The sequence below is a fragment of the Setaria viridis genome, chromosome 9, assembly GCF_005286985.2.
Source record: "Setaria viridis chromosome 9, Setaria_viridis_v4.0, whole genome shotgun sequence".
NCBI lineage: Eukaryota > Viridiplantae > Streptophyta > Magnoliopsida > Poales > Poaceae > Setaria > Setaria viridis.
Window position 1 is genome coordinate 51,239,625 of NC_048271.2, and position 11,158 is coordinate 51,250,782.

The 11,158-nt window shown below is 41.4% G+C and overlaps 2 protein-coding genes across 2 annotated transcripts; both read left to right on the forward strand.

Moving 5' to 3' along the window:
• The first annotated feature begins 611 nt into the window (after positions 1-611).
• Positions 612-6,148, forward strand: LOC117840285 (uncharacterized). Its single transcript, XM_034720769.2, has 8 exons — positions 612-813; positions 944-1,109; positions 2,296-2,406; positions 2,588-2,722; positions 3,675-3,779; positions 4,500-4,669; positions 4,746-4,845; positions 5,574-6,148. Exons 1-8 carry the CDS (start codon positions 698-700, stop codon positions 5,814-5,816), a joined length of 1,146 nt encoding a protein of 381 aa, XP_034576660.1. The 5' UTR covers positions 612-697; the 3' UTR covers positions 5,817-6,148.
• Positions 6,149-7,307: 1,159 nt separating this feature from the next.
• On the forward strand, positions 7,308-10,888 carry LOC117835903 (mitochondrial outer membrane protein porin 5). The gene is made up of 6 exons (XM_034715227.2): positions 7,308-7,537; positions 7,635-7,702; positions 9,574-9,684; positions 9,777-9,863; positions 9,939-10,147; positions 10,227-10,888. Exons 1-6 carry the CDS (start codon positions 7,486-7,488, stop codon positions 10,531-10,533), a joined length of 834 nt encoding a protein of 277 aa, XP_034571118.1. The 5' UTR covers positions 7,308-7,485; the 3' UTR covers positions 10,534-10,888.
• The last annotated feature ends 270 nt before the right edge of the window (positions 10,889-11,158 follow it).

Sequence of the window (11,158 nt, forward strand, 5' to 3'; positions counted from 1 at the left end):
AACCTTCCCCACGTGACCTTCTTCCGACGTTTAACCCTGACGTTGGGCGTGACGTCCTCGCCACAACCACCTCCCACCTGGCTCCAACGTCCATGCTCCCTCCTCCACCGCCCTGCCACTATCCAATGCGAATCTATAAGATCCAGATGCTGCTGTTGCCTCCACCGTACGTTGGGGGGTCTTACCATCCAGCCCCGGTGACGCCCTCGTTGTCTCTGTTCTACCGTCGCTCTCACACCTCCACCGCTAGTAGGCGAGCCGCCTGGAGCTCCTTTATTCCCAAAGCCACATGTGACCCATCTCCACTCGCAAACCCTAACCCTGAATCCTTCTCTCCAATTCAGTACCACTAAAAATTACGTTGACTAACGTTGATACCAATTTCAATCGATTAATAAGCAGTAAATCTCCTTAGATAATGACCATGATACATGTGCATCTATTAGTCTAAGATGTGTCGTGGCTTCAGGTGAGCCATTGCAAATATCCAAAAGAAGGAGAAATACAATAAGCACATTGTAATTATTTTGTCACCTGCTCACTTCGAAAAAATTTCGCACTTCCACTCAAAAGGCTCAAAACCCCTTCAAAAGAAAAATCCCACACCCTAGAGCCCTCACTCTTCTCGCCAACGCAACTTCGCACCCAACCGCCGCCGGCCGCCGCGTCCCCTCCCCTCCCTCACCACGGACCCCCAATGGCGTCGTCATCGACGGCGACGCCGTCGCGCCGCTCCGTCTTCGACGCCGCCTACATCCGCTCGGAGTTCTCCGCGGCCGGCATCTCCGCGCACTTCATCCCTCTAATCTGGAAGTACGCCACTCTACGGCAGAATCCTACGCGCACGCCACAATCCCGCCCGTCTCGCTCCCTCCCTCCTCGTCGCCGTGTTTGATTTTTTTTTTCTGTTTAACCTGAGGTGGTATTCTCTCTGCGTGCGCAGGTATGTGCTTCAGAACCCTTGGTGCGGCGACCTGTGCGGCGTCCCGTCGCTGCCGGCGACCGCGTACGCGCTCCTCCAACAGAAGTTCCGGCCGACCACGTCGACGCTAACCACTGCAGCGGACTCCAAGGACCGCACCACGACCAAGCTCCTCATCCGCCTACAGGTGATTTGGTTGGATTACGCTACTTGCGCAGCCACAAATGTCGGGTGTGGCGTGCGAACGTATGCGATCCACTGGCATTTTGGAAATTAGGCGGAATTGGGGATATTGTTTAGTATCCCTAATTATTTCTCTACCATTCGCCAATTTGCATTCGGTTGCAGTGTCAGCGTACATCAGCAATTTTGCCTTGGTGATTTTGAGCTTATGGACCGAATGCTTGTTTGCTTACTCAGCTGCATATAGATAGGAATGGAATGTCGCACTTGCACAATTGATTTTCCTATGTTTCCGGAAAACAATACTTTGGTTTCGTGTTTTATATGGTTTTTTTATGCTTGTGGAAGATAATAATATACCTCGAAATATTCCATCCATGTAGTTTTATGTTTTGAAATTGAAATCATCTCACAATTGTCTTGGATGCAATAACAAGGAGCACCACGATGCAGATATACCTTAGGTATCATTTTATCTTATACTCTTAGTTGGCACAGATCCAAACTGCAACACCCGAACAACCCAGTTATTAAGTATAAAGTATTTGTAGCGAATAGAAGTATAACTTGCATGCCTTGATCCACTTATTGACCTGTTGCTTCCATCATCTATACCAAATGTTGGGGAGGAGCATTTCTTTTCTGTTGCTATCCTCATTGCTATTTGGCTAGATAGTAGGAGGTTTGAGTCATTTTCAAAATGAACAGCTCGAGCCATGGCATTTTCATTCTCTTTGTTTGGAATTTGGAATTTCTGCTTTAGTTCTTCTAGTAAGTCCAGCTGTACCCTTTGTATTTTCTTTTCCCTTTGACTATATATTTGTAGTTTTCAGCCATCTTCTAAATGAATTGCTTAAGATATAATGGTTTCATTCTCCTTATAATATTTGCTATGACTTATGGTACCATCTCCTGTATTACTTAGTCAGTAATGCTACGATTTCAGTTCCAACCCATCTTTTTTGTCTATTGAACTCCTTACAGGTCGACAACATTGCTTGCAAGTTCAATCTCATGACCACCTCATTTTCTCAACCTTGATTTCTCTTTATTTATTGGTGAAATTAATTGATGCCTGTGAATTACCTACTTGTCCTTTTCTGTCAGAAAAAAAGCTTTTTCCACCTGGGTTTTGTAGTTTTTAACATTGAAGAACACCAACTTATTGGACTTCAAAATGTGTGGTGTAGAATGGGGAGTCTGTAGAAGCAGTAATCATGCGATATGACACAACACTGGGGAAATATGATGGAAAGCCTCGCTCTGGAGGAGTGCGGTCAACTCTTTGTGTGTCATCACAGGTAAATATATCTGTTTTCTGTTGGATGTCAGGTGCTCTTAAATCTGGAAAAACTTGTTTCCAATGGTTCAAATCTTTTGCCAGAAGATCTGTTCAGATCTTTATTCTCATCAGTGTACTATGATTTGCGCTTGTGACTTTCTTGTTAATGGTGTTAATTTTTCTTCCACATTACTAAACAGGTTGGATGCAAGATGGGCTGCAGATTCTGTGCTACTGGAACAATGGGCTTCAAAAGCAATCTGTCTTCTGGAGAAATTGTAGAGCAGTTGGTCCATGCATCGCGCTATTCTCAGATTCGAAATGTTGTTTTCATGGTAAGTTAATTCATTTAGTTTTAAGTTGCCTGAAATTTCTATTCAAAAGAAAGAAAATTAATGGCAGTCAAATGCAATGATTATGCACCTTTTGTAATCCCTTTGAGTGATATTTTCATCTTGACCAAGCTGACCATATGTAACAGTGTTACTTGGTTTTCTTGTTGATTCTGTGAATAAATAAGGTCAGTAAGATTCATAGATTGGAAAACTACATCTCTTCTTTTGCTGACATAGGTCACATGTCACCATCACATTAGATGGTACTCCTATTTTGATTATTGTGATAATACTGAGCATTATTACCCTGATTTTTTATATACTTCACGTACAGGGAATTTACTTACATACAAAGAGAATTGGTTTTGCAATTATTACTGCTGTAGAACTGGTAAAAGATTACTGCAAGTATTACATTTTGCAAGTTTCTTGTATAGAATGAATGTTAGCATTTTTTTTAGTGAGTTTACTTGATCTACGGATTCAGGTGGCAAAATGGTGATCTGCTTTTCTTTTGCTGGTGACAATTGCTCTTGTAACTGAAACAGTTATTACTGTTTTACCAATAAATGGAATAGGGGCTTCCCCATTTTATGAAAAAAGTTGATCTGCCATTTGGTTAGTTCATAGTAAACAGTTATTAGATTAATTCTTTCTTGTTCATGTTTCTGGCACTTATTAGATTATATGTGCTCTTCTCATACGGGAAATTAGCAAAGCTGTTTTGCTGAATACTGTACAGTACATATGTGTGGGTTGCTTAATGTTTGTGCATGATTAAAATTGTAAATTATTACCTACGTATGTGAGCATCCTTCAAACTGGACATTGTCATGTCATTATTAAGAAGAATGATAATAAATTATTTTTATTTGTTGGACGTTAAACAATTTTAGTGTCCTACAGACACTAGAGAAGTGTACTTTATGTTCTTATACTGCTGTATATGCAGGGAATGGGGGAGCCAATGAACAACTATAATGCTTTGGTTGAGGCAATTGGAGTGTTTACGGGATCTCCTTTTCAGCTTTCGCCTAAGAGAATCACTGTATCTACTGTAAGCATACTTAACCAACTACTTATTTGCTTGTGAAATCAAATTCTTGGGGTGGCTGTTGAAGTACTATTTTTTAGTAGTAAAATATTTTTTATAAACTATATGCTAATGCTATATGCAGCTTACTGTGAAGTGGCTGCTGCCTGCTGGTAAACTTCTAGGTGTCCTACTACATTTCTTCTGTGATAATCACAATGGAGAATAAATGAAAAAATGTTTGTTTAATTATGCAAATATCACTTGGTAATTCTTGTAGTGACCAGAGGTGTGTTCTCTGGATGAATTGTTCTATTCACCTTATTGTTACTGCGCATCTCTTTTTTAGCACTGTAGGAATTTGAATGCTAACATTTGACGTCATGTTCTCCTAAAATCCAGTTACTTACGAATATGTGGTTCTTGTGCTCAACATTTCTTTCCCTTAATGTTATTGCTGCTTGTAGGTATGTATTATAGTACTGCATGGTTTCCATCATGTTTTGTGGTAAAAACTTCCCAATGCTTAACTTGCTCTTTATGTTCTCTCATTTGTTGAAGATACTTTCGATTTCTATATTGGCTTTGAAATCAAGTGTGTTTTGCCAATTTGTATTTCTTGCTAAAAGTTAGTTGAAAGATTCAGCTTTTGAATTGGAGATGCTGAAAGATTGAATTTTCTTAGTAATTGGTGCAGCTGTAGTAAATTCTACTGTTAATCATCCTGTTTCGTTGTGTATGCAGGTTGGAATCGTTCATGCAATCAATAAATTCCATAATGATCTTCCACATGTGAATTTAGCTGTGTCATTGCATGCTCCTGACCAAGACATACGTTGTCAGATAATGCCTGCTGCACGTGCCTTTCCTTTAGAAAAGCTAATGAATGCGCTACAGTCCTATCAAAATAAGAGGTGAGACATCTCTTACCAGTGTCAAATATTAGCACAAATATTTGATTTCTGATCACACTTTCATGTTTCATCACAGCAACCAGACCATCTTTATTGAGTACATAATGCTTGACGGAGTTAACGATCAGGAGGAGCATGCACATCAGCTTGGTAAACTGCTTGAAACGTTTAAAGCGGTGAGACACTGTTACATCACTTCATTTTATCGTTATTACCTTTGCTCTAGTTACTTTTTTTCTTGTTACCTGTTTGATTTGCTCAAACAAGATATCCAACCAGGCAGTTTTGCTGTGGTTAATTTCTGATGTTAATTATTCCATCCATTTTGTATTGCCTCCGCTAGTCTTATTGTTCAATCTTTCCCTTTAGTTTGCTTTTGACATTTGTGTTTAGTAATTCTGGTGCGCCAAATTTGCTATAGGTGACTTGAATTGATTCACATCTTCAATTGGTCTTTCTGGACCGCCTCCTATTTCTACTATGCACGGCAAAGTTTTGGCAACTATCTAAAATGAACATGCTCTAAATGTGTTCTTCAAATCATACTGGTTAGCAAGCACAATAATGCTACGGTCATGATTATTTCCTTAAAGATACAGTACTCCCATCCAAGTGTATAGGGTGCCTTTTATTTTGGCACGGTTGCCAAAATTAAACTTTGACAATCGTTTTCTCACGTAATATATCGTGCAGAGCTACAAAACCAACTCATATATGAATTTAGTTGGTAATTTTCATACACTGAACATGCTTCTAATTTGGCCAAGTTTTGGTAAGATATACGAAGTTCAAATTTCCCTGAAACATGTACACTAAATATAATTGGATGTATTTATTTTTACTTGTCAATTCAGCTTTGTATTTGGGAATGGAATCAACAATATGTTCTCTAAATTATAAACAGGTTGTAAATCTGATACCATTCAATCCAATTGGGTCGTCAAGCAATTTCAAGACAAGCAGTGACCAGAATGTGAAGAAGTTCCAAAAGGTCATAAGAGGCATCTACAACATCAGAACCACTGTTCGCCAGCAGATGGGTCAAGACATAGCTGGTGCTTGTGGACAGTTGGTGGTTAGCCTCCCAGATGAAAGATCAACTGGTGGTGCAACCCTTCTGTCAGACATTGAAGACTTTCGGATCTGACCTCTCTCTCCCGTCTTTTACTTTTATCATCGTTTCAAAATCAAATCCTAACTAGCCTTACATGATATTGTAACTAGTGCTATAGTTTCAGTGAAGCTTTAAAGTATGGAGATGTTGAGTTTGTCCATTGTGGTGTTTCCCTTCTGTTCTGGGCTGCACAATTTTGCTGTAAACACAATGGTGAAGACTCCTGCTTTTGTGGATAGGTGGCAACTGAAGCGGTTGGTAACTTGGTATTGTAAACGGGACAATGTTATCGCAACATTGCCATGATCAGATAATGATATCATATCGTCTGACTAGATGACTATTTCCCGTCAGACCTTGATGAATATCTGGTGTTTTCCCTCTGCATGTCTTCCTTGTTTTGTATTTGCTGTGATTCGTTTGCCATTAGTCGAGCTGGGCGTGCAGGAATTGAGCTTTCGGTTGGTGCTTGTTTCGTTGCTCTTCAGATTCTGTGTCGGTGGGCTGGTGTGTGATGCTGGTGGTGGAAGTGGCATGGGCTTGGTGCTGCTGCATGTGTGATCTGTGAAGCTGGATTTGGTGGAGAACATGTGTGTGTTTGCTAGGTGATAAGGTGAAGCATATGAGCTGTGTGCTGTTCAGTTCTTAGTTTATTCTGGAGTCGAAGAACTGAGGACGCATTGCTGGGAAGATGCCTTGAGCTGTTCGCACTCGTGAAATTCGTTCGTTAATATTTACTCCCTGCAAGTTTCATAGTGTATGCTGGCGAGATTTGATCTCGCTTTCCACGTCTTAAGTGCTCGCTGAAGGAGAGCCAGCATTGGGAAGTTGGTTGTGGAGTTTGGTCAAGTAGATATTGTTTACTCCCAAATTGGATATAAAAACACCATTCTGAAAAATAACAAAAAAACAAGGATTTCAAATGAACACCGAACTAGGTTTTTATTTATCTTGATTGAACCAAATTTTCATCTGGGAGGTTTGGATTTGGTAAATGAAGTTGTATGGAAATCCAATCGTTGTGCCTGGCTCGGTTGACATTGGTATATAGACTATGTTATATTGTTAAATTACAAGCCTTCTACTTCATCAATTTCAAATTATAGGTTGTTTTGACTATTTTAAATTCGTAGCTGTTTGTATGCATCTAAATATAGTGTAGGTCTAGATGCATACAAACACTTATGAATTTAAAAAAGATAAAATGACCTATAATTTGAAATGGAGGAAGTATTATCTATATTCTTTCTAGTTAATACGTGTACTTGCGAATCCCTGCAATTTGAATAAATCAAGATCTTACCATAACTGCAATTTTAGAGAGACGTAGAAGTACAAACATGTGGGATCGCTTCTGCAACTGGATAACTAGCACCTAAAACCGTCTTTGTTTTGATGATCCCTATCGCCGAATTTCTTTTTTCTTGAAGGGAAGAAAAAAAAATCAGATCCTTCGTCCGGGGGAACCGAGGACGCAGGGGCGGAAACGTGCCGTGCCGGCTCCAACTGAGCTGACCCGAACCAACCCACCCCTCTCCGCGCCTGTCATTCATTTGTCGAGCCCCACACAGCTCCTCGTGGCGGAACTTGGCGGCGCCCTCTGACGGTAGTGACCTCTCCTTTCTCCTCGCCTTCGATCGGCGGCCGCCTCCCCCTCCACTCCCGTCCCCTTCCGCTAGACGCCGCCACCGCCGCCGTCGCCATGGCCATGAAGGGACCCGGCCTCTTCTCCGACATCGGCAAGAAGGCCAAGGGTACCTCCTCCTCGCCCTTCTCGTCATCATCATCACCATCACCTCTTTCCAGTCTAATTGGTTTGGGTTTCCCCGTTTGTGGCTTGGTGATCTGCAGATCTGCTCACGAAGGACTACACCTACGATCAGAAGCTGACCGTCTCCACCGTCAGCTCCTCTGGAGTGGTAAGGGTTCTTCCGATCCGATCGCGGTCGTGTGATTCCATGCTGCCTGGTTTCGTGTTCGCTTGTCCGTGCCCGCGAGGCCTGATCTGGTTATGGCTGTGGTGTTCAGCGTCGAGATGTTGCTAGTTGCTATGTGTGGCCTGTTAGGTGTTTGTTACCTTGCTGGTTTGGAGCTCTGTTTTACCAAGTACATTGGTGTCTTGCGATTTGCTTGGTCGTTGCATCCGTATGTTAGTATCTGAGGGCACCATGTGTCTGATACTTGTTAATTTTGTGGTAGAATGATAGGAAATGGTACTTTGGTCATATTCTTGTAGAGCAATGCAGTTGCTTATTATAGTTATTTTATTGTTTGTCGAGTAAGATCATTGAGTACCGCTCACACTGGAGGAGGCCTTGTAGTTAGCCAGTGTGTTTGAGATGCTGTGTTTAGCCTCCATCGCTACTGGATCGGTGGTGGTCATGATCTCAGGCTATCCTAGTTTGTGAAGTTGTGAACATTGTCTGAAGAAATTGGCTGGTTTTGACCTTGTTTGTTTTATTCTTTTGTTGCTCATGCCTTAGTTTTGCAACAAGTCGGTCATAGTAGTCCTTCTGCCTGCCATTCTTATTACGAAAGTAATGATGAAGCTTAGCTGCTTGTACACTGGAGAAGTTGTACGGTCACAGTTGAAATTAATTTGGATTGACTGGCACTTTCAACATTGACCTAAGACAATCCTTTCTAGAAGGTTCAATTGTAATACAACCTATCATGATTTCTCCTGTCGCTGCTTTTTCTTTCACTGTGTTGGCATATGTACATGATGGACCTGTTTTCCATTCTTATTTAATAAATATTTGGTTGTTCCACTTGCCAAATTCTCACCTGTGTCTGTATCTGACCAACACAAATACATTTCTGGTTCACAATGTTGGTGTTTTGAGCATTGATACCTGATACTTCACAATTGATGTATCCAATGATGGGAATTCGAATTTGTGCAGTTACATTTTCTTCCTGCTTTTTAAACCTGATTTCATCAGTTACTTTAGAATTTCTTCTAGAAACTTACAATCACTAGATGCTTTCATTGGATGTACTGATTTATTGATCTCACAAAATGGGCTTTCAAGCTGTGCAATTAGTGCTCTCATTCTGCACAAGAATATACATTGATCTATAATCATGTTCTTAAAATAAATCAAAGTTATGTCTGGTGAATTCCTGAATGCTTTTCTTTTTTTTTTTTGGAAATTGCAAATTGGACACTCAAACATGAGTTGGATCCAGCACCCGTATAACACTGAATATGTCAGTACCAATATGCCATTACACTTTATCATCAGTCTTATTGTAGCAATGCAATGTTCATTAGCCAGATTGAACTCTCGCAAAAGCTGTCTTTACTTGAGCATGATATATCTATTAATTAAACTAAAGTGCAAATTGGTGATTCATTAATATAGTGGTGGGTTAAAGTGTCAACTAGTTATCAGGAGTCCATTCTCCTGATAGTAACATTACCAATTATTTTGCTCATTTTAAGTTTGAAAAATAAGACTAGATGTACACAACTGCATGGATAGTGCTGACCACCCTATAATTTGTTGAAACTACAGAGATAATCTTATATAGATTATATGCATTTTCAAAATGCATGGGCTATTATCTTATGTGCTTTGTTTGCTTTGACATAATATTTTTCTTCTTTCAGCAACAGTGAACTGATATATTCTTTATATCATTTTCATTTTAAGATTGTTAGTAAAGTTAATTGTGATGACAGTACTAGTGCATTTTCTGCTGTTTGAGGCTTTTTCTTTATATATGAATTAGCCCTTTATAAACTTGCTTTTCATGGCTCTCTTTTTTATCTTTTTTTTTTCAGGGCCTCACTTCCACAGCTGTGAAGAAAGGAGGGCTTTATACTCTTGATGTCAGTTCAGTTTACAAGTACAAGAATACTGTTGTTGATGTTAAAGTGGACACGGAATCAAACGTTAGTGACATTAAACATAAAAATTTATGCATTCTCTATTTGTAGCCTATAGCTAGACATAAATCTATAGCACTTTTGTATGATTCCTGCAGATCTCTACTACCTTGACTGTGTTGGATGCCCTGCCATCCACAAAGCTTGTGACGTCTGTGAAGCTGCCTGACTACAATTCTGGAAAGGTATTTTCATTTGCTGTCAATTTATGGTTGGTGAATTGAAAACAGGTCCTTGAGTGTAAATGTTCTTTGTACCAGGTGGAACTGCATTACTTCCATGAGAATGCAAGTCTTGCTACTGTTGTTGGCACGAAGCCCTCTCCTGTGGTTGAACTTTCTGGGACAGTAGGTGCTCAAGGAGTTGCTTTTGGTGCGGAAGCTGGATACGACACAGCTTCAGGAAAATTTACCAAGTACACTGCTGCAATTGGTGTAACCAAGCCAGACTACCATGCTGCATTCATTCTGTAAGTCCACACTTACACTGTGATTTGTGTGGTATGAGGCTGGAACACAATTATTGATACATCACGCATGCTTGTGCAGGGCCGACAAAGGTGACACCATCAAAGTGTCAGGTGTTTACCACCTTGATGAGAAGCAGAAGGCCTCAGCTGTGGCTGAACTAACCCGGAGGCTCTCAACAAATGTGAACACACTCACTGTTGGTGGCCTCTACAAGATCGATCCTCAGACAGCTGTGAAGGCAAGGCTCAACAACACTGGAACGCTCGCCGCGCTTCTCCAGCACGAGCTTAAACCCAAGTCACTCTTGACAATCTCCGGTGAATTCGACACCAAGGCCCTGGACAGGGCCCCCAAGTTTGGCCTGGCACTCGCGCTGAAGCCCTGATCAGATCATCCGCGGTCGATTGCCGGTGAATTCCGAATTCTTTGGTTGTTTTTTTGCAAAGCTGTAACCAATAATCTGTTCCACGAACCTGTTCCGTTAATCTGGCAAAGGTTTGACGCTCCGTGGGAAGGATCCGGATGGGTCGTCTGCAGGATTTTTACCCATCAACAGTTTTTTTGTTGTCGAAGGCATCTGTAGATGTATGCCGCTTGTTTCTTTAGCGTCTAGGCTCTCTGCCACTGTGAGTACTGAGTAGCCGCCATGGTAATCTTTTGCATGCAGAAACTACATGTCATATTTGTGCGGTGTTGATTGATGCACCGCAGAATGAGATTTACCACCTGTTTTGAGCTCATTGATCATGTGCATGTGGTGTTCGTCCGCTGGTGCTATGTTTTTGTTACTGCTCTCTTGACGTTTCTTGGGAGTGGATTCCTGGACTGGTATATGCTTCATCGGCGTGCCGTCGAGGCGGGACGGCGAGAGGTCTCACCGAGCCACCGATGAAGTCGAATCTTCAGCAGCAGGCTGCAGGCGGCTGTACTGTATACGGACTACGGTGAAGGCCGCCGGTGCGCGCGCAACCACTGGGGTAAAGGCAAACGCCCGACCGCAGGAATTCGGA